Source organism: Peromyscus leucopus, chromosome 3 (assembly GCF_004664715.2).
Source record: "Peromyscus leucopus breed LL Stock chromosome 3, UCI_PerLeu_2.1, whole genome shotgun sequence".
NCBI classification, from domain to species: Eukaryota; Metazoa; Chordata; class Mammalia; order Rodentia; family Cricetidae; genus Peromyscus; species Peromyscus leucopus.
Window position 1 is genome coordinate 104,499,845 of NC_051065.1, and position 26,439 is coordinate 104,526,283.

The 26,439-nt window shown below is 48.6% G+C and overlaps 1 protein-coding gene across 2 annotated transcripts in view; it reads right to left on the reverse strand.

The window, feature by feature from the left end:
- Eefsec (eukaryotic elongation factor, selenocysteine-tRNA specific) overlaps nt 1–26,439 on the reverse strand; it is a 214,039-nt gene that overhangs the window by 39,809 nt on the left and 147,791 nt on the right. For both annotated transcript variants that reach the window (XM_028854210.2, XM_037203905.1), the window contains exon 5: nt 1,149–1,808. In XM_028854210.2, the coding sequence (XP_028710043.1) occupies nt 1,149–1,808 (660 nt within the window). The remainder of the gene's footprint in view (nt 1–1,148; nt 1,809–26,439) is intronic.

Genomic DNA, 26,439 nt, shown 5'->3' on the forward strand with positions numbered 1-26,439 from the left:
AAGGTTGGTGGCCCTGGGCTGCCCTGGACTAGTGACAGGACACAGATCAGCATGTCTCCAGACCCTTTCTGTTGTTCTTGGGAGGCCTGGGTCACTTCACTTGTGTGTTTCCTTGCTCCTCACAAGTTCCTCTCGTTCTCTAAGGAAGTGACAGGCCCGAGGGAGAACAATTAGATCTGGAGCCATACCAAGAAGACATTATTCTCCGATAGATACTTTACTACAGAATAATTACACCCCGTAATGCTGCTAATAAATCAAGCTGGATGAACAACGACGCTCACTTTATCACCACATCTGCAGAAGCATCTCTGCTGTGCTGAGGTGGATGGAACTCACCCAGGCCTAGGTCTTTAGCTGTGGGGCTGATGAAGCAGAAGAGGCAGGGAAGGCAGAGAGCTCTAGTGAATAACCATGAACTTAAAAAGAGAGCCCGAGGAGTGTGTGCTTGTATGCCACAGGTGCGTACTATACAGAGGTCAGGCCTTGTACTAGCAGCTGCACCAAGATGGGGGGAGGGCTACCTTTGTGCTGATTTGGTGGGAGCCCAGCTACACCCTGGGACCACACACAGCTACCAAGCCCTGTGGTATAGCCAGAGGGCCAAGTAGAGGAGACAATGAGGCCCGGACACCCAAGAGCCCTTCATTCTAGGCCTGGATTCCCACTTCACTTCAGGAAAGGGACCACACTGTGCAGACTCCAGTGACAAGCCTGCATCCCAGAGCTTTGTCCAGTCATAGCGACCCCAGGTGCTCAGGTAGCCAGTGACTTTTCTGGTCTTCTCTCCTCTTGTTCCTTGTATCTACGAACCACTAGCCCTTTCCTACCCTGTAGGCCAAGTGGACCTGGACTGTGCCCAGGTCCTCCCACTGGTCATGAGAACCTGGGCTGGGCCTGGCAGGAGCCCGTCACATGGAGCACAGGGCCTGGCAAAGGCAGGAGGCCTTTGGGAAAGGCCAGTCTGCTGGCCTGGAGGGTCTGGCTAGAGTTCAGCTCTATGAGGGCATGATGGAAAGCACTCAGGTTGCCTTGTAGCCTGCCTTAATTATCTAGTCTAAAACCTGAGGACTTCTGACTCCGGTCCCAGCCCACACTTGGGCCTAGTACTGAGCAGGGAGAGAAAGGAACCCAAGGGCTGAGCTTACCCGCTCCACAAGGCCATGCTTATGCTTCAGCTTGTACACCCTCAGTGCTGGCAGGAAGCTCTCTGTGTAGTTCTTGTCTTCTAGTCCTTGCAGCAAGACACCATGGAAGGCCAGGCGGCATGTGTTGGTATGAATGTCCGCATCCAGCCTGGAGCCAATCACCAAGCACAGTCGGGGGCAGGTGACTGGCTTTTCAAACTCCAGCAGGGCCCACTGTTGCCGGGGGCACTGGCCCCCCGGGGCATGGCCTGCTTTCCTGTCCACCTCAGTACCACCTTCTGTGCCCGTGGGCATGGAGTCTTTGCACAGGTACTGCTCTTGGAAGAGGTATTCTCGGGAGAGGTCGAAGGAATCAAGAGTGGGCTCCAGGTCAAAGTTCGCAGGAGCAGGGCTGAAGAACAGCGTGCGGCCCATGACTGTCTCATGGCCCACGGTGATATGGAACTTGGCCTTCGTCTGCAGGGGGCCCCGGAAGTAAGGGATCTTTTCCACAGAGATGAGGGCTGCGTGAATGGTGTGCAGAGATTCAGGCGCACAGACCAGCCCACGTTCCAAGAGCTTGGGGTCAAACTGGGTGACACAGATGCCCAGTCGATCTCCTTGCATGGCAGAGGTGACAGGTGTGTGAAACATCTGCATGGACTTCACTTTCTTCACCACCTGATTAGGAGCAAGAGGGAGAACATGAGAAATCATGAGCCTTGAAGCTGCGGCTGGGGTGATTCTGCCTCTATGCCCCCAAATCCACCCATCCCCAGTCCTGGTGGAAGTCCAGGAAACAGTAGGAGACCAGGGTTCAGTCAGACCCCTAAGAGCCAAGGTCTAGGCTAGGCCACTTTACAAATCTCATCCTTGTGCCAGCATAAGAACAGTGGTCCCCCGGGGTCCCCCCACCCCCCGGAAGCTGCTTCATCCAGGATACAGACCTTCCAGCTTCTTCCTTTTCATCCACCATCCCAGCACATTCTGGCCCTCTGCATAGCCTTGACACCCAGGTCCACAGCCTACCAGTGTGCCCTTTGCTTCGAAGGCTCAGGTCAGATGGCAGGCTATGGAGTCTGTGACTGAGGGCAGGACTTGTCCCTGACTCCCGAGTAGCCTGACCCTCTGCCTCTCCTCACCCATGAAACTCCCACTGTCTAGATTGTGTCTGCCTGCCCAGGCTGAGGGCTCTCTGAGAAGGGTCCTCCCCTGGTTTTGACATGGTCCTTGTGCCTAACGTGTGGCAGGCCCTATTCCAGGAGAAGGACCAGAACCAGCTCTGCTTCCAAGAGCTCAGTATCTAGAAACAGGAAAAATTATCTACACAGGACATTCAGATATAGTAATGCTATTTTGTATAACATAAATTAATATATGAAAATGTGTGCTGATATTTACTGAAACACAGTTCTACAATGTAGGCGCATGAGCCATGAGAAACAACAAGGCCTAGGGTGGGGCAGGCTCTGGCTTTTGCACAGGCAGGGAAAGGAGAGCTGCAGAGGCAGCCCCTGAGCTGAGGCCTGTGAAGATCCAGAGCGAGATAGCTCTAGGTGGAGGCACCAGTAAGGGCCAGGCCCAGAGATGGAACCGCCTGTGAGGCTAAGCAGTCAATAAAGAGGCAGGAGGGCAGTGGCAGGCCAGAGGTCAAGGCCTAGGCGCCATGTATATCATATGGGACTGCCTGGAGTTACCCGAAAGGGCAATGTGATCTTATCTCAGTTTCTGAAAGGTAACGTTGACTCCACACAGAGCAGGCTCTGCCTTCCCAGTCTGCAAATCAGGAGCAGACACAGCAGAGCCCAAGATGGCGGCATTCCTCCTGTGTTCCACTCGCGAGATGTCATCAAACGATTTCAGTTGAACAGAGTAGAGTTCACAAAACCCATTTCAGAAAACCCAGCAAGAGGGACGGAATGAGCCTGGACTTGTATGATTCAGTTACAAACATCCCTGTCACCGGGGCTGCAGGCAGACACCCACACTTTTCCTCCTGGACACAAGGCGAATGCTGTGCTGGTGGCACTCAGGCCCAGAGCCTTTCACCAGAGTATCAAACTCAAGTGTTTGTTTAGAGATCATTAACTCCCCACCCACAGGGTCAGAGGGCAGAGAAAGTGAGAAGCAGTGTCAAAAGCTGCAGCCCAGATCAATCAAAGGGAAATGCAAGCCTTCTCTGAGGTGGCCTAGGAGGCAGTGGGTGATGGAGGCGGGGTCCTGAAGACTACCAGCTCAGAGAGCATCCACCCCAAGAGGACTTGCATCCCCACCTCTCCCCGGGGCAGTGCTCTACACTGTAGATCCAGGGAGGCAAGTGTGTCACCCTTCTACTGGGGCTCCAGTCTTATGCCTCACGACTCTGACTCCCTTAGTCACGGCTCTCAGGAGCAGGAAGGGCCTTAAGTCACCTGAGGGCCCCTTTACATGGGTAGGCTGCCAGACTCCTCAGGCCCTCAGGCACCTGGGAAGTACTCTGCAGAAGGTGGGGCCCCCAGCCTTCAGTAAACCCTTCATATAGCCCAACTACACACCCTCCGCATCCCATGTACACAACACTTCCTTCCTTAAGTCATAAGCCACAGCTAGAGGGCTCTGGAATGAATTCCCACACACAATGATTCTGAATGTCCTGTGCTTTGCCAGGACTCTTCCTGCTTAAATTCCTTCCTCTTGACAAATTCTTAGTATCCCTAGCACCCAGGGCACTTTGGGAAGGGTTTCCCTACATGCACCCCAAGCAAAGCTGCACACTTTGACCCTGATCTTGCTTTACAAGGTAGTGACCACTTCTGCAAGGTGGTTTTAACTGCAAGGCAGTGACCACCGACCTGTAAGCCTCTCAGCGATCGCCCCTCCAGAACGCCGGTGTTACCAGTCCTTGACCTTGCTGTGCACTCCCTGCAAACATGCTGTACGCCTTGGTGCAGGGACCACCTCTGGGATCTGGTGTCCAGCATCCCCTCTGCTTTCCCACACACATATGACTGTGTACAGGCTTATTGCATGTGCTGTAGTAGTTGCTGATCACGCTGCCTTGTGTGAGTGGCTGGGTTTCCCGAAGGACTGCACTGTAGATAGGGTACTGAGAACCCTGCATGGGGTGGGTACTTGCAGGTCACTGGCTGGGGACTGCTTGCCAGAGTCTTACACTTAGCTTGAGCTGGGTTCCTATTCACACTCATCTGTAGTGCTTGTGATTGGGGCTGGAAGTGCTCTGATGAGCCTCTCCTCTCACAAGAATCTGACCAGGTACCTAGATGCAAGATGGGTTCTCAAGGACTTGGATCCTATAGCAGGACTTCAGGGGCTCGGGAGTGAGGGCTGAGTTCTCTAAGCACAGACATACACTTCTCTTCAGGGTGAGCCTAGCTGCTGTACATCTTTACAGTCTGGCACTGCTAGGTTTCTTAGCACTGCTTGTTGCTCCCACCCAGCGCCAGGCGGGCTTCCCTCACAGCATGCTCTCCTTTCAACAGGCTCATGTTCTCAGGACTGAAATAATAAAGAATGCCTTGCGAGGGCATAAGAGCAGAGAGGCAAATAACTGAAGATCAAGATTCCAAGGGCCGAGACAGGAAATTGTGAAGCAGATAAAGATGGGGACAGGCAGCATGCCACTACGTTGGCTCTTCAGGCCACATGCAGACCGTACCACCAGTCGTCAATGAGCTTGCATTCCACCCAGCAAAGCTCAGAATAGAGGGCTGACCTAGACACTAAGAGTTCAGAAACAGGCTTCCCTTCCACTCACTCATTTTCTAGTTTTGTGAGACCCTATCCACTCACTCAAAAATCCAAGCACTCCTTACACAATGCAGAATGAGCTAGCCCATGTATATCACTCAACATGTCTGCTACATTTCTTTCACATGTAAGTCCAGGGCCAGGATCTGGGCAAGAAACCAACAGCATTGGGTCTAAGGGATCTGCTACCTGGAGTTGAGAGCAAGAGCTAAGTTTTCAGCTAATGACTAATAACTAATCTTAATTGCATGACTGTGGGGAGGTGCAGAGAGAGAAAAGGAAGCAGGCTTTAGGGAAGCTAGCCAGCTTGCCTGAGGAGATAGCAGGGAGCTGGGGCCAGGAGGAAGAACTACCATGCATAGGAGACCCAGTAATTGGGGGAGAGCAAACCTAAGGCCCCTGTGAGAAGAGTGTGGCCCTTTGAGAAACTGGAGGAGGAGAGTGTGGCCCTTTGAGAAACTGGAGGAGGAGAGTGTGGCCCTTTGAGAAACTGGAGGAGGCAGGCTGCTGGGGGTTGGGCTAGAGCATAAGGCTGAAGACAAAGGCAAACCATCTCCACCACATGAGAGGGACAAACCAGGTGAGCCTGGGATGATGCCTTGGAGTCTGTTTTCTGAGTTTTACTATGTAGCCCAGGCTGGCCTTGAACTCAGTCTTCCTGTGGTAGCTCTTGAGTGTACGAGTTATGGATGTGCCCACCATGCCTGCTTGCCTGCATCTTTAAAGGAGTACTTTGTCTACAGAGTGGAAAACAGGTGGAGGAGAAATGAAGCAGGACAGAGGGAAACTAGACAAAGATGAGCCTTAGAGGTTAAGTGACATTTTTGTTGTTGTTGTTACTGTATTTTTGAGACACAGTCTCATGTCCCAAACTCCTGATTCTCTTGCCTCCATCTCCCAAGATTATAGGTATGTGCCATCATGCCTAGCTTCAGAATGTATGTTAGGATGAGGAAGACATGGGGACAAGGATAGGTTCCAGGTAGTAGAAGACCTGTCTTGTGTTGGGTGGGAACAGAGGGTCTGAGCTCAAGGAAGTTCTCAGTAGTACATAGCCAATGGCCTAGAAGTAGAGTCTTAGAGAGAGTGGCCAATGTTACATGACAAATTCCCATTCCACCCCACCCCACCCCACCCTTGTTCTTGAGCAGCCTGGCCTCAGCAAAACTGAAAAGCTCCTTTAGGCATCATTGTCTGAAAATGGTAGCTCTACATTCCCAGACCTTAGGTAAAATGTGTATGCTACTTCCTGGCTCGCCCTGTGTTTACACAGTTATACCTTTCACCAAGAACAACAGTCTTGCCTTCCAGGTAGACCTAGCACAGCCTTGTCATGGGCCCCTACTATGGTGGGCCCTGTCCTGGTTCTCTGGTGAGCAGTTAGAATGCACAGAGGCTACGTGATAGGGCTGGGACCCTGCTGTACCCTAAGCAGGCTCTAGGCCCTGATCTCAGCCCTGCTGAGGAAAGAAGGTGCAAACTCAAGGAGGAAGCAGAGGGGGAGGAATACATCAAGCAGACACACAATTTTCTAAAACTCAAGTTTGTGCTTGCTAAGCACTTTGGTCCTTTCTGATTAACAAAGAAGCTTTACCATCATCTGGGTCAGTTATTCTACATAAAAACCCTACGAGGCAGGTCAATATTTTTACATTCAATTTTATGGATGAAGAAACAGAGGTTTGTGATGTCTCCAAGGTCACAAAGCAAATAGGCTGAGACTTGGGACAATAAATGCCAGAACTGCAAGGCAGGCCTGACACTCAGTCTCCTCTCCTGAGCAGCTGAGCGCAGATCGCTCTCCCTGCCAAGCTTCTGGGGTGTTGACCCACAGGTGATTACAGATTCTGAGTGAGCAGTTGTATGCTGTCCATAGAGCATAAGTGTCCAAAGTTCCAGATAGGTGATCACACACCACCACAACTTGCCCAACCCCACCAAGGCCTTCTGGTGGGTGAGGAAGGAGCTGGGAAAGCCTTAGCAGTGCTAGCAGACACAGCCAGCCCCACCTCTCCCCAAACTCTTTCAGTCTGAGCCACCATGCTGTCTGCCTGGCAAAGGGTGGCAACCTCCTCATGCAAACTAAGCCTGACGGTTTCCTGGCTGCACTGCCCCAGCACCCAGTCTCCACTGCAGGTTCATTGCTACCTTCATGGAAGCGAGGGCACACAGAGCCTGTGCCTGACACACCTCCAGCTTTCAAGTGTCTGCAACTTAGTTTTCTGAAGGCTGTACAGGATGCAACTGTCTGGAACAACTGGGGTGGGTCTCCCACTACGCGAAAAACATTTTATTTTTTATTCTTTAGATAGTCTTGTGTAGCCAAGGCTAGCTTTGAACTCACTATGTTGAGGATAACGACCTTAAACTTCTGATCCTCCTGCCTTTATCTTCCAAGTGCCAGAATTACATGTATGTGCCACCACATCCGGTTCATGTGATGCTGAGGCTTGAACCCAGGTCCACATGCATATTAGGCAAGAATTCTGCCACACTCTGTGATAGCTAATCTTGGTTGTCAACGTGACTACATCTGGAATTAACTAAGACCCAAGTGGCTAGGTACACCTGTGAGGGATTTTTCTTAATTAAATCATTTGAAGACCCACTTTTAATCCTGAGTTTTTGAGATGGGAAGATATACCTTTAATCTGGGCCACACCTTCTGGTGGTACCTATATAAAGGACATGGAAGAAGGAAGCTTTTGCTCTTTGCCTGATGATTGCCTTTGTTCTGGTTGGCAAGTCCATTCTTCACTGGCATTAGAGACTACTTCTTCGGGATTCCAGCAGATACTGAAGAACAGCTGAGACATCCAGCTTCGAGAACTGAGCAACTACTGGATTTTTGGATCTTCCATTAGTAGATAGCCATTTTGGGGTAGCTGGACCACAGCCTTATTTCTCTCTCTCTCTCTCTCTCTCTCTCTCTCTCTCTCTCTCTCTCTCTCTCTCTCACACACACACACACACACACACACACACACACACACACACACACGAATGAATATATATATATATATATTCATACACACACACATACTCTATCAGTTCTGTTCCTCCAGAGAACCCTGACTGACACAGCCCTAGTCCTCTGCTGCACTCTTTTCCAGGGGCAGTCTGGAAACTCACCATCTGCTGCTGTGCAGATAGAACTGCAGGTGTGCTCATGCACCTCTCATGGAAGAGTCTTCTAGCTTGCTAATGGTGGTCTCACTACATAGACCAGGACACTGAGGCCTGCCGAAGTTGGGCACTAATACCAGAGCTATGTACAGGATGAGTGTAATGCTATACAGTGGGCTCCAAGACAGTGCAGCAAATCCCTGGTAGCCCCTTGCTGGGTGAGTGTGACACAGTATGCTCTTTGGAGGAGCAGCAGTGTTTAAGGACCTCAGCACAATCCACAGGTGCTTGTGCAGCTGCCCAGCTCGAGCTGAACAGACTTTGTGACATGCAGCCATTTCTGGAGTGGTGGTACCAGCTAGGAGGAGACTGGACCGACCTTACCCAACTTTTCTCTGTTAATGAGCCTGTGCCCTGGCCGAGGTCAGCACTGCGCAGCTTTGCTGTGACTTAATAAAATGTAAATTGGGGCAGAAAAGAGACACACGGGTCTGACGCTAATGAGCTTACAACAGCAGGATCAGTTACTTCAATTCAAAGAGGTTCAGACTAGAGGGGAAAATGAAATAAGCTTTTAAAGATCCGTCTAGGTTGGGCTCCATCAGACCTAACCAATTTTGTTTAATAAGGTTTCAATTTGGTGCTCTTATTTCCCCCTCTTCTTCGAGCAAGGCTGTGTACAGATAAGACATTTTCCTCTCCCTAATGCATTTAATCGCATCACACACACAAAAAGGCAAACTCAGGGCTCTGTGTGAGGACAGCACATATGAGCCTCTGGGGGCTGCCAGGGGGGCCTCCCTGCTGGGCCAGGTTGGGCTGGGGAGCAAAATGCAGGTCAGCCCGGGGCATTCCATTCTAACCACTTATTTTTAGAGAAATTAAAGCCATTCAAAAACACAGAGAATCAAGTGATGTGATATCACCTGTGTTCCTCTGCCAGGAGCTGACTAAAATCCCAATCCTATTCCCCTCCTGACTGACTTGCAGGAACTACCCTCATGAATTCACTGTGTTCTTGCTGTGGATATCGTTCTATATAAATAAAACACTGATGGCCAGTGACCAGACAGGAAGTATAGGCGGGACAAGGAGAGAGGAGAATTGGGGAAACAGGAAGAAGGGAGGGGAGACACTGCAGCCACCGCCAGGACAAGCAGCATGTAAAGACGCCGGTAAGCCACCAGCCACGTGGCAAGGTATAGATTTATAGAAATGGGTTAATTTAAGATAAAAGAACAGTTAGCAAGAAGCCTGCCACGGCCATACAGTTTATAAATAATATAAGCGTCTGAGTGATTATTTTATAAGTGGATTGTGGGACTGCAGGACTTGGGGAACCTGGAGAGAAGCCCTTCAGCAACAAATGGTGCCCAACGGCTCGAGTTTCCACCTTAAACCTGAGAATATTTAATAACCAATTCTAAACAGAGCCAAAACCAGGTTCCTGCTTCATGTCTCATATGGGCAGCTAGACGCTGCAAAACACAGGTTTGAACACTGGCGGGCTCCTGGCGTGTGCGTTTGACCGGCAGTGTGGCGGAAATGAGGCGTCTGCCAGCGGCATATTAAGCTGTGTGGTAGATTTAGTCTTTACTATTATTTAAAAAAAAAAAAAAAGGTTTCTGGGCTACACGCTGCTTTGATAAAAGCTTAGACCCACTATTTCTGAGACTTGATGACTCCCAGAGCTGGCGGAAAATGTACCACTGCCATGTTGGGAAGCTGAAGTGGGCGGAGCCAGCAGCCACAGTGCTGTTTCAGTCTTAGAATGGTGCAGTTTAAAGCAATAGGCTCAAGGTAATATAAAAAATAAGCCACGTAAAGATGGCTACCACACAGAGAATCTGGATTATGTTCTCTTTGATATTCATAACTGAAGAAAAACATTTGATTGCAAAAGCTGTTGAGTTATGCCAAAATGTATATTTTAAAGGTACCTTGACTTCAAAATTTGGATTTAAGAATATGTTGCTTTGGAAAAGAGGCTCTGCTTTTGTTTCCACAGAAAGCCAGAGGCTGTGGATTTGTTACAGATTAAGATACATCAGGTTTCACCAGCCAAGACCCCCTGAAAGGTCTCCGATGACACCATGGCCCAGATGATCCAACATCCAGAGCGGTTTCAAGGCAACTGGTTCACACAATACAGCCTCATGGACTACCCCATAGGCCTAAAATTTTCTTTGTGTCCCCATAAAATAGAGCACCCCCCTCCAGCAGGAAGTAGTAAGAGATGCTACGCCCAAATTCCCAAATATATCAAGCTGGCTTTGGAGGTGGAATTGGCTCACTCTCCCTCTAAACCCAGACATATTGCTTTTAAAAAAATGGTTAAGAGATTCTTGTGTCCCAAATCAGAAGAGCCCTCTGGTGTGTGACAGAGAAAAACCAATATTTTTATTTAAAACAGGTTGATTATAAATGTGATCTCTTTCTAAAAAAAGAAAAGGGGATATGATATAGATATATAGGAGGATATGGAGATGATAAGATAAAAGGGTAGATTAATGAACCTACTTTTAAAGAACAACTTGTTTAAAATGTTTTACATTGGTATAGATTTTAGTTTATGTTTAAAATGTTTTACATTGATATAAATTTTAGTTTATTGATACAAACATGAAGTTAATTTTGTTATACTGTATATATATATATATATTTCTATTCTTGTTTGAGGTATTATGTTTATGTAACTCATTTAATATTGTAATGGATAATTAAAAATAGATTAATAATTAGTCATCTATGATAATCATATTTATAGCCATGTTAGTTAAGTCTTCTAGGTACACATAGATATATTTCAGATAGATAGGTAATCTTCAAACACTTCATAGATCTAGAGAATATGGCATTTAAATAACTTAAAATTCTGTTGACGTGAGACACAATTGCTCCTGGCTGCGCCAATTGATCCCAAGAGAATGTTGGGCTTCTAAGACATTTCCATTTGGAAGTTTGTCTTTTTGGCACAAAATGGCCTACTGGGCAAAGAACTGCCCTTGCCTTGATGGCTGATAGTACGAATACAATGCTGTCCTTTCTGGACAAGCGGGACACAAGGAAAGCGACCACTGTACTCTGCCAAGACAGGGTAAGATGGTCTTTCAGAATTCCTGCTTCTGAAAATGGTCTGTCAGATACTCTAGGCCTGTAGCCAATTTGATTGCACCAACAATGCTGAGAAACAGGAGGTGACTGTCCAGGCTGCCAGCTGTCTTGGTCTACTCTTGCAAGATTCCCAAAAGTTGCTTGCATCCATCTACCATTTCTCAGGTACCATTATGTTCCTTCTCAGGTCTTTGATGTGGTTGAAGACTAGATAGTTGTAATTTCCTCAGTTATGATAAAAGATAAGTTAGATATAAAACCTTAAACTCACAAATATAAGATAGATAGGACATCTTCTTTAATATTGTAACTGTAATTCTTGCTCGATAATTGTTTTGTTATATGTACTTTTACCATGTTAAAGTTAAAACCTTCCTTTTTAAAAAAAGAAGAAAAGGGGAAATGCTGTGGATATCATTCTATATAAATAAAACACTGATGGCCAGTGACCAGGCAGGAAGTATAGGCGGGACAAGGAGAGAGGAGAATTGGGGAAACAGGAAGAAGGGAGGGGAGACACTGCAGCCACCGCCAGGACAAGCAGCATGTAAAGACGCCGGTAAGCCACCAGCCACGTGGCAAGGTATAGATTTATAGAAATGGGTTAATTTAAGATAAAAGAACAGTTAGCAAGAAGCCTGCCACGGCCATACAGTTTATAAATAATATAAGCGTCTGAGTGATTATTTTATAAGTGGATTGTGGGACTGCGGGGCTTGGGGAACCTGGAGAGAAGCCCTCCAGCAACATGTTCTGTTTTATACATTTACATCCCTGTATGTGTTCCTGAGTAGTACACATACTAGTTAGTATATACGAAGGCATGGTATCCCTGTTTACTACTGGCTCCCCTTTGGCGCTGTATTTCTGACATCTATTCATATCAGAGCACACACACACACAGCATGTATCTATATATGTTATGATGTGTGTGGTATATGCTAGTGGAGGCCAGAGGTCAACATCAAAGTGTCTTCTTGCTGGGTGGCGGTGGCGCACACCTTTAATCCCAGTACTTGGGAGGCAGGCGTATCTCTGCGAGTTCGTGGCCAGCCTGGTCTAAAGCCTGGTCTAAAGAGCAAGATCCAGGACAGGCATCAAAATTACACAGAGAAACCCTGTCTCAAAAAAACAAAAACAAAGTGTCTTCTTCCTCAATGCTTTTCACCTTATGCAAGACAAGGTTTCTCGTAATTCAGCTAGAATGGTCAGCAGCCACAAGGATCTGCATCCTCCCCATCCTCCCTCCAAGTGCTGGAGCTACAGACAAGCACTGCCACATCCAGCTTTTACATGGTGGGGATCAGATCTCAGGTCTATAAACTCTTTACCCACCAAGCCATCTCCCCACCTAATCATTTATTCCCACCTTTATTGATATTTATGATATATTAAGCTTCTGTCGTGACTAAGCCTCAGCTTGTACAAATGCAGTTTCTCTAGCACCGTGTATGCTTCTGGTCCTAGCAGATCTCACTGACTGCTCTTGGTAGTGGCCAGCTATGTTCCTACCAACAATGCAAGGAAGTCTCTTTCCTACATACTCACTGGGGCTGCAGGTCTGTTGCTCTTTGTTTGTTTTTGTCTTTCAAGACAGGGTTTCTCTCGGTATCCCTGGCTGTCCTGGAACTCACTCTGTAGACCAAGATGGCCTTGAACTTAGAGATCTGCCTGCCTCTGCCTCCCAATGCTGGGACTAAAGGTGTGAGCCACCATGCTTGGCTAAGTCTGTTGTCTTAACAGTCTGACAGACAAGCCTGGTGTTTGCTGCTGCCGCCTTTCTGTGCCATCCCCATCACCAGTAACAAGCCCCTCCAAAAGGCTTCTCACTTGCCCTACTCCCAACTACCACAAATAAACTAATTAAAAACAAAACAAAGAAACCTGCTAGAACAGGGTATTTTGTGGGTATACACTACTGAGCCTGATTCAGTCCTCCAAGAAGGGAAGGGGCAGGTGAGAAGGGCTGTGTATGATTCTCTCACCTTGCCCCATACAGCTTCTGGGCATGAGGCCAGGGGCTTTTCTGGAAGCTCGTGATAGTTAAGGCTACTCCTCCACCTGGCCTAGGTTCTCTCTTCCTGGACCCTCCATAACAATGGAAGCTGTTTTAACTAGATAGTTCTACTTTATGCAAAAATTCCACCAAATCTTAAATAAAAGACTAGTTGTCCATTGGAAGGGAGCCAGGGAGACCCATGCTTAGGGGAAGGGGAACTTTCCCGATATTCCAAGATGAGAGGAAGCAGCAGGTTTGTCTTCAGTCTGCCTTCGAGGTCAATCTCTACCTGCTCACTTAGGCTGGCTTCAGTTCCACTGGGTGCCAGCTCCTTGAGCACTGGCTAGTATAAACTGGGCCCAATAGCAATTCCTCTCCTATTCTCAGCGCTCTCCACCTTCCTCACTCTATATACAAATGATTCTAATACCCATCTCAGGAGATGCTTAAAACAGCCAGCTCTAACTTGTAGTATGTCTGTGTACAGCTGCCTCTTGGGGTTCTCCATGCTGGATGCCAGCTCCTAAAATGAATACATTTACTTTGTTGGGCACTAATCCCTGATCCCTGACATGGCACTGGTCATGTCCCCCCATGTCAACCTCACAAATTCACTCTGCCCATTAGCCTCTCAGTGGCTGTAACAAGGGGAACAATAAAAGTGACAAGGGGCCTTCTAGGAAGCCTTCTTCCTCCTCCAAGCCACCCCTAGTATTTGTTATCCCATAAAACTTTAAACTCAATTACATCAACATTAGATTCTTCTGTCTTCCATGCAACTATGCTTTAATTGTTTTTAGTGACTGCTGGGTTTGGAGTAAAGAATCCATATGAAGCAAGCTGAGGGGACCAGCTGTCCTCTTGGTGGCCAGAGGCCCTCTGCATAATGGAGCAGCAAGGGTGGCCACATCTGGGTCTCTGGGCCTTGGCAATGAACAACATGTGGGTTTAAATCTTAGGTGGACAAGAAAGGTCCCCAAGTTCTGTGGCTACCCTATTTTCATCAAAGCCCAGCATTGAGTGCAGACCCATGAGTCTCCCAGACCCCAGCATGCAGGAGAAAGTCTGAGAGCCATCTCATGCACGGAAAAGCCTGCATGTCAGGCCACACCCATCACCCAGTGTCAGAAGGCAGATGGGCAAAAGTTCAGGCTTGAAAAGAGGTACAGATTAGGCACTCCAGCACCCCAAGGCTGAGGGCTGGCCCTCCAAAACACTTGTAACATGACACATCATGCGGCCATTTTGTTTTCTCTATTGTAAGGCTAAAGTTATAATAAACAGAAATGAGCAAAAGAACATGTGAGGAAGCCTGGTTTGGGTCATCAGCGTTTGACATACCCCTAAGAGATGGGCATACAGTTCAGTGGTAGAGTGCATGTCTAACATGCAGAAGGCCCTGGTTTCAAATCCCTCAGAACTAAGAGTTCAGACACACACTGGTGCCAAAAATTGGCTGCTCCAAGGTTGTAAACCTGGCTGTCCTTGTTATCCATTGTTCCACTGACCAACACTTGGCCAGTAAAGTGGTATTTCCATTATCTGGAGATTGATGGACAGATGCCACTTTCTTGTACCCACTTCACAGACTAGCATGAGGTTGAATATGAAACTGTCCCAGCCTTCCAAGTCACCGTTGACAGCAGTCTGGGTCTGACCGGTCTCAGGAGGCCCACAGTGTCAGCTAACTAGATAAACGAAGCCATGGGTTTGTTGCTCCTCCTCCTGTTCCTTTGTCTTCATCGCCCTGCTCTCACTTCATTTCTTGCCATGACTGATCTGAGATCCACCAAGGCAGTGACCTGGATTCCCCTGCCTGGGCTTTTTGCTTATGGTCACAGATGGATGCTGGCTACGGGATGGTATGGGAAATGCTACTCCCCTTCCAGCCATATAGTGGCAGAGTATTTGCTCCATCAGCTGAGCCTAGTGGATTCCTGAGCACTACCACTGCCAGGGAAGAGGTGAGGCCAGTGCTGCCCAGTGCTCCCGTCTGCACAGGGAGACCAACCAGTAGCATTCCACACCTTGTGCCACAGACACTGAGGTCAAGGCAGGAGGCATGAGCACCAATGTGGTGAGCAGTCCCGCCTCTCAGCTACAGGAGGCTGTGGGATGATGGTGCACAGGACAGAAGGAGGGCTTGGCTAAGGGGCAGGGGCTCTCCTTAGGCACTGGACGCTAGGGTTAGCAGTTGAGGGTAGAGAGGCGGTCTCAATTCTTGTCTTTCTCCCAGGCTTGGTCATCTTCCATAAATTGGGGTTGTAGGGTTCGGGCTGTGGGAATCTGTGAAGATGTATGGAGGCTGTATGTCTCTATACAGGTGAGCCTTCAGAAGCCATCAGGTACTTGGGGGTAGCCTATATTATTCACCATCCAAGTTTCAGTATTCAGTTCTTTCTTCAACTGTGGCAGCCCTAGACCTAGCATTCACTGGCCTTCTACCTAGCCTCATCCTCTTCCCTGTACCTCCCATTATGCTTAAGTTCCCCAAACTCTGCTCCTTCCTTATGTACTGTCAGACCATCCCCCAGTCTAGAGCCTAGGTCAGTCGTGGAAGCTTGCTGTGGGGCTCTGGACATCCTGGTTCATTGTTGGGTTGGCTTTGCATCTTTCTCTCTAGCCTGGCTGTATGCAGTATCTATAGGAGACTGCATGGCTCTTGGCTAGGTCCCTGACTCTGCTGGATCCACATGGAATGCCCTGCTGCTCATCCTTTATAGTGGCAGTCTTCAAGGCTCATCCAGTGTCACTTGCCCTCACCTCTCATTTGGCTTTAATGAAGCACAGAGTAGTCCCTGCACTGGCTTCTGGGACCTGGAGAAGAAAATCATGGCTCCATCTTCACTGGGGAAGGTAACAGATATAGTATAAGTGTGGTATGTAGAGGGCGATGCAGGGATCTGGGATAGCAGAATGATGGCAGCATCTGAATTGAGTCTTGAAGGACAATGTCTATAAGTGGGATGTAGAAGAAGGCAAGGAGGGGCCACAGTGTGCTATGATGGTGAACTCTCAACTAGATGGTACTAATCCTGAGTGGGACTCTGAGGAGACCAAGTCCCATCTGTCTTTTTCTGTGTGTCATCCTAAGGATATAGGAACAATACAAGAGGGGTCCTCAGAGTCACATTAACACATTTCAGAAAAGTAAAGCCAGCATTTATTTTTTGGTGTCTATTGGGGGGCCCCATATGGGTGTGATCAAGAGCCTCAGGATTAAGCAAACTGGACAATGCGTGAGACTATTAGACTAATGCCAAGCTCATGTGGCTAGCAAGCAGTATGGGGACTGTGTGATGAGGAGGAGAGGTCCTCAATACCGCCTGGCTTTCAGATCAAGTCAGAGAAGGCAGACACCACAAACCCTGATGCCACACACTCATAGATCACACTGTATATCTTTATGGCATAAAGCTGAGAGAAGGGTTTCCAAGGACAACTCAATAGGACAGGGGTGCCTCCAGATGGGGTACCACAAGAGCCTGGGGCTTAGCAGCTGACTAAAGGTTTTATTATTAGGAGATACTCAAAAACTAGCTGCATAATTTAAAACTAGTGCTTTTAAAGGCAGACTAGTCAGCAAGGTTTACCAATGGGCTCCAATCAACTCACTTAATAATGATAGTCTACTTTCAACTAGACTGGGGGTGAGGGTGGGGGTCGAGGAAGCAAGCAGTGGGTAGGCAGGCAGCTGGAGGAAGAGCCTTTCCCAGACTCCCAAGGTGACAGGGCTCACTGTGGCCTGGAGGCTACCTTGCGGTCACCATCACGGGAGGAAGGTCTCTGATGAACACAGGAAGTCTGAGGTGTTCCCGGCTATAGAAACAGCAGCTGTTCCTGCCGAGAGGGGGAGGCCAAAGAAACAGTGCAGACCGAGTAAGCAGGGAATGAAAAGGAGTGGCAGGAAATACTAGGGCAAGCAGGGTTCCAGGAGTGTCTGCCTGTCTGTTCAGCTCTGCTCGGCATGGCCAGCAGAGTAACCAGGCCAGGTCTAAGAACTAGGTACTTGATCCTAAAAGGTGCTGGTCCAAATGTGTGTGGACCAATGTGCCCTGCAGCAAGGATGCACTCCTCATCACAGTCATCATGAGACAAAGGCTCAGCTCTCCTGACTCCATTAGGGATCTCTCTGGCCCAACTACTCTGGAAAGTTCTCACATGCCTTCCTTTGAGGCCTAAGCACCCCCACCTCTTAGAAACTTTTCAAAAGATAAGGAGGATGGCTCACCAAAGTTCACCTCACTGTTTATGATCACCAAGAGGTGGAGACACCCAAGCAACAGAGAGACAGTTCAACAGAACAGTGAATAAAATGTCGCTTATAGTAGGCAATTGTGTCAGCATGGAGAAATGCTTCCCTGTAATAGTGGACAGACTGTCCAGGCATAAAATGTATAAGAATCATCTTGTGTGTGTGTGTGTGTGTGTGTGTGTGTGTGTGTGTGTGTGTGTGTGTGTGTGTGTGTTGTCTTTTCTGGTTTCCTCATAGTTCAGAACAATTTCTAAAGTAAGTATGTATGGCTTTGAGAACTGGAATAAAGGCTTTTGAAAACTCTAAGTTAAAGGAGAAACAAAGTCCACCCCAGCAGGCTGCAGGAATGTGCTATCGCTGGTGCCTGAGGTGACAGAAGCCCTCTAAGTCCTTTCCTCAGTCCAGCACCCTGCAGGGAAGCCAGGCCCTGGTGTCACCCTCTGGCCTTCACAGTGGCCAGAAGGTGGATGCCTTTGCCACCATCTGACAGATGGAAACCAAAGCCGGTCATTACCCTGGACCACTTGGTCGATAGCAACCGACAAGGATTCCAGCTTGGCTAGAGTCACACCTGGCTGCAAAGTCGGTGTTCACCGGACCACAGTGCTGCTGTGACAGAGGCGTCACTCCACATCTGGGACAAAATGGATGCTGTTAATGGGGTTCACAAAGTCTGTGTCCAGAACTAAAGAAGAGAGCGCTGCCTCCCTGCCCTCCTTCCCCAGGACTGCAGAGACTGTGCGCTTGGGGTATGTAGTAGCAGCCTGGCTCAGGTCCACCTCTAGGCAGACAACGCCAACTAAGAGGGATGGCCTGGCTTGTTTGACCACAGGAAATACTGATTTTTCTTGTCTGTCTCTTCCTGTTACCAGCTTCTTTCTAATTGTAAAAAGAAGGCCAGAGCTGTCTGTCAGGGTGCCTGAGTAGGCTCAGTTAGGTCATGGGGGCAGGGGGAGATGGGAAGCTTTTTTTTTTTTTTTTTTTTTTTTTGGTTTTTCGAGACAGGGTTTCTCTGTGTGGTTTTGGTGCCTGTCCTGGATCTCGCTCTGTAGACCAGGCTGGCCTCGAACTCACAGAGATCCACCTGGCTCTGCCTCCCGAGTGCTGGGATTAAAGGCGTGTGTCGCCGATGCCTGGCGAGATAGGAAGCTTTGTCAGGTTTCTAGGCTAAGAGAAAAACCTCAGCACCCGTAGACCTTTGTCCTTGTGTCCTCAGCATGTATTTAGTGACAGTGGCTTCTGCTTTTCTTCTCCTCGACCTATGTAGGTGCCTGCTGCTCTCCGCTCTTCACCCCTAACATTTAGGTCTACTCAGGCCTTCATGGCCCTCTCATTACTCTTAGCACAGAGACCCATGAACAGTCTGTCTCTGGTATGGCATGGCACACTCCAGGGCACCAGCAGAGACCAATAGGACACTCTGAGTCAGCACCTAATAGGTGATGCCCAAGCAAGGACTGAGTAAGCAAAGGTTTCTAGGAAGGCCTTCCCAGTGGAGGAGGTCAGTGAGCAAGCAATGTGGGAAACTCTAGGGTTGAAGGTCTGCGAGGTCAGCATGGGAAAGACCTGCCAGGCGGGCTCAGGGGAACTGCCCAGAACCATCCTGTGTTAAGAGCGATGGATAGAGGCTGGGAAGGTACTGGGGAGTCACTATGGCACCGCCTGGTTCTCTTCTCATCACTCCTTCTGCTGGTCTTCCACTCGTGCCTGGAGAACACATGGGATCCTAGCAGGAGGGTCATGCCGATGGAGCTCTGCCAGCATCCACCCATTACAAACAGTGCCCTCTCCCCTGCCCTTCCCACATGCCTTGTTTCTGTCACAGTGGCTCCTCACTATCCCCATTCTTGCCCTACCATTGGACCAGGTGCTACTCTGGCAAGCCTGCAGGATTTCATCTTCATAAAAACTCTACCTGGACTCTTCACTATGCCCCACAGCATAGAGATGCCCAAACCAGGGCCCAGAAAGGCCAGGTGAATAACCCAAGGTCACCTACTCAGCAATCGTGATATGGAGGCAGGAGTCTAGTGGGCTGTCAACTGGCACCTACAGAAGGTGGAATGGTTGTTGCCTCAGTTGCATGTTCTACAAGACCCTTGAGAAAGTGCTGCTCCAGGTCATCCCTCTGACTGGGTATGTTCTCTGTGCAGTAATGGTTTTGGTGTAGAGGCACACATAATTGATGGACAGCAGGCCTTGGAGTCCAGCTTCCTGTGATCTGATGTTAGGTTACAGTAACAACATGACATTGAACAAAGGAGTTCCCTCTCTGATTCCTTATATGGAAAATGTACCAATTCCATTGGGCAGCTGTAAGATTGAGATAATCTATGTGAAACAGTGTGGCATTGAAATAAATGCGCGCGCACACACACACACCTCTCAAGCTGGGAGAGAGATAGTTTAGTGGTTAAGAGCACTTCTGCTTCTAAGGCCTAGGTTTGGTTCCTAGGACCCACATGGCATCTCATAACTGTCTGTAACTCCAGTTCCAGAGGATATGATGCCATCTTCTGCCCTCCTCAGGTATTAGGCACACCTGTGGTACAAAGACATGCAGGCAGATAAACACTTATACACATAAAATAAACACAAATGAAAAATTAAAAATATATAGGTAACATATAGTTTATCCAATAAAGACTTCCCCTCCTGTGGTTTGCTGACCCTTGCAAAGTACTTTCCCTTATCAAGGCCCTGAATATGGCAGCAAGACACACAGTGCTGAGCAGTGGGCAGATCTGCATTGCCTCACCAGGCATCACTCAAGCTGGGGGCACTTGCAGATCAAGCAAAGGATGGGTGAGACCTGACTCTGTGGTTAGGGGTACCAGCATGGTAGGGCAGCCATATTACCCCTGCAGTATGGCAATCACATGTCTCACCTATAACCTGACACTGATGACCCAGGCCCTGGAAGACAGGGACTCATAGAGAGCCCCTGGCTGGCTGCGGTGTGATTGTTATTCCAAACTGTCTCCTAGGAGCAGAGGAGAGGCCAATCCACAGATGACTTTCAGAAGCTTAAGGGCATAAGCTCTGTGCAGTCTGTTTGGGGCAGACCGCGCAGCACACAGGCCAACGTGAGTCATGTTCTATCGCAAATAAAAATCGGTCCATGAATATACATAATCCCCAGGTAATTCTCCCAACCTCAGACCAGTAATGGAGCCACCCTCGCTCACTGAGGCATGAATATTTACCGCCCCTGGCTTTGCTGCTCTCGATCTGGGCTCAATTTTGCAAATTAAAATGAGAGCTGTGGATAGAGAGATTACAAGGGGGCCTCTGCAGACTGCTGTCCCCAGCAAGGCAGCTGGGCAGGATGAGTTGGTTCCTAACTGCTAGCCTGGTGCCTTGCCTTGAAGAGTAGCAGCCACAGAAAGGGGCAGGAGGGTCAGATGGGTCAGGGCTTTAGAAACAAGGATGGGCACATAATGGCAGTTAACATGGACACATGACCCAGATGAAAAAGTGTGAACAACCTTCAGGCTTCCCTTTCTGATGATGACTGAGAACAGTTGCCAAGCAGCGAAAGGAGCAGGGATATTAAGCTCCAACAGACCTGGTACAGACTGTGTCCAGGTCTAAACATAGCGTGTTCCATTTCATCTTCAGACCTTGCTTTCTCATTCACACAGTAGGATAAACATGGCCTTTCTCCCTTTGTTGGCATGATGTCCACAGGGTATCTGCCCATGACACACTCTCCTGGTCGACTGACATTTGCTGCTGGTACTCCATGTATTATTCGGAAAGGGCTGGGATATGAAGTGATAGCAAAGGCAATGCCTGGGTGGTGATGTCAGCAGAGACAAAGGGAACCAATCTGTCTGAACTTCCTAGATACTTGAAGCAAGGTCATGGTGAAGCTTGGCACTTCTACCTGGATTCTGCAAGCAGAAGGCACTGAGTAGCAGCCTGACCCTCATGTCCTGGGCAAGAGGTAGGGAAGAGTAAACTGAGCAGAGAAGAGGCTGCCCTGAAAGAGTGGAGGAGAGCAGGCAGCCTCCAGGAGATCTGAACATCCCTCTGCCTACTGTAGAACCCAGAGTTCTAGAGACCAAAAGCCACAGATGGAAGAATCACTTCAGCTTGTCAGGACTAAAAGGCATATGGAATCAAGTCTGGGAAGTGTGCCCCAACTAACTTTTCAAGGGGACAATACTTGCCACCACTGAACAACCTATGTTCTTGGTTCTGGTGAGGACCTTACTAAGCATCTGACTCCTAGCAGTCACTCCTGGGAGAGCGACACATGGACTTCATGCACGGCCAACATGAGACTCATAGCTACATAGCTGTCACATGCTGGAGCCAGGCTAATGCAGGGCCTGGTCTCCAACCTGCTCAGAGATGGTGTGCCTCCAAACTGTACATGTCTATGGAGACAGAGGAGCGGGCCTTACCCCACCCAGCCTTATTTGAGCCACTAATAGCTTCCAAACCATGGCCAGGGAGGGCCAGCCCAAGGGCACGGAGGACAGGAGTCTTGGTCAAGCAGGACTGCAGAGCAGGGATCATGAAGAAAGCCGGAGAGGCAGTGAAATGTGGGTGGGAAGGCAGGAGGCCCAGGGTGAGGGCAGAGGAGGCCCAGGCTGCACGCAGCAGCTTGAGGCAGAGGCCACAAAACCCAGTGTATGGTGTGCTGTAGCTGAGTAGAACAGCACCCGAAGGCTGCCACAGGGAGGGATGGGGCTGTTCTCCACCCTACTGACAGCCATGAGATGCCTTATGAGTGAGCAGTGATTAAGAGACAAAGCCAGAGTACCCAGTGGGCTATTGAGCAGCTCTGAGAAGAGTGTCCTAAAAGTGAGGCCTCATTCCCTTCCTGGTCTGCCTCAGTAACACAGCGGCAAACTCCAAGGGACTCTGAAGAGTGCTGTAGGGTGGAGAAAAATGTGGGGAACACAGCTAGAAGGGAACTCTGTCCCTAAGGAAGGAGGTACACCACTTCTCCCAGGCCCACAGCAGATAGCCATAAGCCACTGCTGCTGTCTCCAAGGCCCTGTGCCTTCTCCTCGGGTCTTATGTTGGCTTGGGAGGCCTGGTACCAAAGGGTTACTGGTTGAGCTCAGAAACCCTAACCCCGCCTGACAAAACGGCTTCTATTTTTCTTTCTGCTTTCTTTAAGACCCCAGATGTGTTCTTGCACATCAAAAGAGAACAACTTATAAAGTTAAACTAAATCAAGGGCTTTTGTTCTGAGGCATCGTTGCTGAACTAATTATTCCTGTATGTTGTTTAATGAAATAGTGGTGCCATATATTAAACCAGCTAACAGGATGAGCACATGAGTTACAAGGAAGGTCGAGACTGGGATTATAAATTTAACTTTTTCTTAAGAAGAGATGAAACAAACCACTCAACTCCCTGCTGTCGTATGTCATGGGAGGGAAAATGATGGCACCACACAGCGCTGAGGGAGGCCTGTGCCCCAGTGAAAGGATGCTGGCGGACCAAGCAGCAGCCTCGCCTGCTGGCTCTCACTCTGGGTCTTCTGCACCAGAGCCCCAGGAAGCTCCAGTCAGACTCCTTAGCCCCCCACATGGCCTGGGTCTCCAGACAGCAGACCCTTGTGACAGTTCTCTAGAGAGCCAAAGTAGCTCCAAACTACACTAAACACCAAAGATGCTGTGCAGCATAAATGCTAAGCAATCTTCATATGGACCACAAGGGATGCAGCAGCAGAGCTAGCGCCTTCTGAGACGCCAAGCCCTGCAGGGGCAGAGGCCAGGGTGTGTAGGCACCCATACATGAAGGTCTGATGACACACTTGCTGTATGAAATGTATGTGTTCAATGGCGTACAGCTGACTCCAAGCACATCTGCAAGGATACACAGCTACTTCAAACCCTCACTCTTTCTGGGTGGAATCTCAGAGACTTTCAACTTGTCTGTGTATCAATTTTTTACAAGAGCATGGACTCCCATTATAACTGAACAAACAACAGAGAAACAGCAGTCTGAAAAAGAAATTCACAAACAATCTCCCTGTGCCAGATGAGAGAAGTATGATGTGATAAAAAAGACTTGACTCTTCCTGCCAATGCATAAAGAATCACAACAAAGATGTATTTCAGGTGTCAGCTGTACAATTAAAATTTATTTTGAGAATCTTAATACAGAAAACATATAAACATAATATCACGTGACCAATAAAATGGCAACTGCCAAGAGCTGCCAAAGACACGGGGACATAAGACAGTGGTATGGAAACGTGTCAGAAAGAGGATAGTAAGTGAAAGCTAAACGCAGTGAACCCTGCTATGCAGACACCACAAGACATTAACACAATGATGAGCACTGGAATTCTGGGCAATGTTCTTCCTCATACTCCTGTGTATTTTGCCTAATAAGAAGATGTGTATTGCTTTTAAAATCAGAAAAAGACTATCAACAACTAAGAAAAAAACAGAAAAAGGGTGTCCAAGATGACCCACAACTTCAGGTTGTTGGCAGTGGCAAGGGAGGGCTAAGCCTAAGAGGTAGGCTAGCTTGGGGACATCCTGCCAAGGGCTCTGGTGAATGCCCAGATTTCAAGACATGGAGCTTATCCACACACTGACACTCTGCAAAAGACCTCAGGCAAAGAGGACCCTGACAGTGATTAATTGGCTACAACACACAGTACCAACAACAGCCTCCTTTCTTTTCTATCTCCCCCTCCTCCCTCAGACCCAGTCCTGTCTGCCGGATGTACAAGAACCAGGAGGCTGAGCATGGCGCAGCTCATGCTCTTCTCTCTGAGTACATTGTGTGGTCCTAAGCAAAGGCCTCATCTTCTGATCCTTTGGTTCCTGAATCTGAAGAGGATAAAGGCCTGCACTGCCCACTAGTATAATCGAATTTTACTGTGGACATGAACTCAAGGAGCCCAGCACCTGGGGAGGGCTTTGCAGACACTTCCTGCATAGAATGGTATCTGCTGGGTGTGGTAGCTAAGGCCAGTCCAGGACACAAGATGCTGCCTCAGAGAATAAAGAGATACCCAATGCTTAGAGCATGCTCCTGCTCCTGCCCCTATGTAAGTGTGTGCTCACTATCATGTTATTCCTCAGCACAGGAGGCAGGTGCATTAGCATTACCCGAAGAAGCCTCTTTCTGCACATCACACAGCTCAGAAGTGCTGCCATTGAGAAATTTAGCTTCACAATACACCTACCGTACAACATACCACACCCTCTTTTGATATAAGTGTGGGGTTCAGATCCTGTACGTGAGTCGTGTGTATGTGTGTGTGTGTGTGTGTGTGTGTGTGTGTGTGTGAGAGAGAGAGAGAGAGAGAGAGAGAGAGAGATGTGTGTGTGTGTGTGTGTGTGTGTGTGTGTGTGTGTGTGTGTGTATGTGTGTGTGTGTGTGTGTGTGTGTGAGAGAGAGAGAGAGAGAGAGAGAGAGAGATGTGGGTGTGGGTGTGGGTGTGTGTGTGTGTGTGTGTGTGGTGGTGGTGGTGGTGGTGGTGGTGGTGGTGGTGGTGGTGGTGGTGGTACTGAAGAGCAGGCAGTGTGCAGGCTGATGTCTCTACCTGACCTCAGCTACTGTCTTCCCAAGCCAAGCATCTGTGTCTGGCCTTGCACAGCTCTCCAAATCCTACCAGAGCAGCAGTGGCTCTTCATCTGGGGGATCCCTACTTCAGAGAAAGTGGTGATGTCCCAACATGAACAAACTGTTGGCTGTCACAATGGCAATGAGAGGTGTGGGGGAGGTGTCATTGTGACCCTGACATCTTTTGGGCACAGCCAGAGATGCTTCTAACTGTTCCATAGAGATCAGGATGATCCTTAGTTGTAGGACTGTCAGGTCAACATACAACAGTGCTGAGCTTGAAAACTCATATCAGAGGGAAAAAGAAAGAACTCTGCCTAGCTAGGCCTTCTGTGCCTCCAACATGAGCAGGGGGACAGGTATGGGAGAGCATCTGAAAGCACATTTTCACTCCTAGGCAGTGTTTAGGAGTGAGCTATCTGTGTGGCGGTCAAATCTAGACCTGGGGAACTAAAGCAGAGATGCACTCTGCAGAGCCTGAATGGAGTGAGAAGACGACACTGGAGTGCATCACCAGAGGAACAGCGGCTTCCTGGAGGGTGCAGAAGCCAGGGCACAAGTGTTCAGGATCCTAGTAAACTTGAGGCTATTTTCCAACTGAAGGTATCACTTGCTTTTAAAACAAAAGTGAGGGGTTGGAGAGATGGCTCAGTGGTTAGGAATGTCTTAGGGTTTCTATTGCCGTGATGAAACACCATGACCAAAAATCAAGTTGGGGAGGAAAGGGTTTATTTGGCTTATACTTCAGCATTGCTGTTCATCACTGAAGGAAGTCAGGACAGGAACTCAAACAGGGCTGGATCTCAGAGGCAGAAGCTAATGTTGAGGCCATGGAGGGGAGCTGCTTACTGGCTTGCTTTGGTCCAGTATTTCCTCACTATGCTCCCTTCCCTGCATTTTGGAATGGTTTCCTTTGTGTGTCTCACTGGACTTCCTATTGCCTGCCTATCGAGATGTAAGGACTCTCAGTTCCAGCACCATGTCTGCCTTTTGCTCTGCTCCCCATCATGATGACAATGGACTGAACCTCTGAACTGTAAGCAAACTACCCCAATTAAATGTTCGACTATATAAGAGTTGCCGTGGTCATGTCTCTTCACAGCAATAAAAAACCTAAGAAAGAGTACTTCCCACTCTTCCAGAGGACCTAAGTTCAGTGCCCAGACTGATGTCAAGTGGCTTACAACAACCTGAAACTACAGCTCTTGGAGAGCTAATGTCCTTCTCTGGCCTCTGAGGGCACTCACACACATGCAGCATACACTCACAAAGACATATACACATAAATAAAATAATAAAGATAACTTTTAAAAATGAAAACTGAACAGTTCTGAAGCAAAAGTGCAGTATGTTCAGAAACACGAAGGCAGTGCCTCCCCAGGGAGCACCTCCCAAGAGCCCGGTGTCCATGCCCCTTAAGCTCACAACGCCCAGGTCGTAAATGAAGACCAGGGGGGCTGGTCTGCCAAAGCTTCATTAGCAGACACCAGCAACAACGGACCTCCAGACCTTCACACACACAT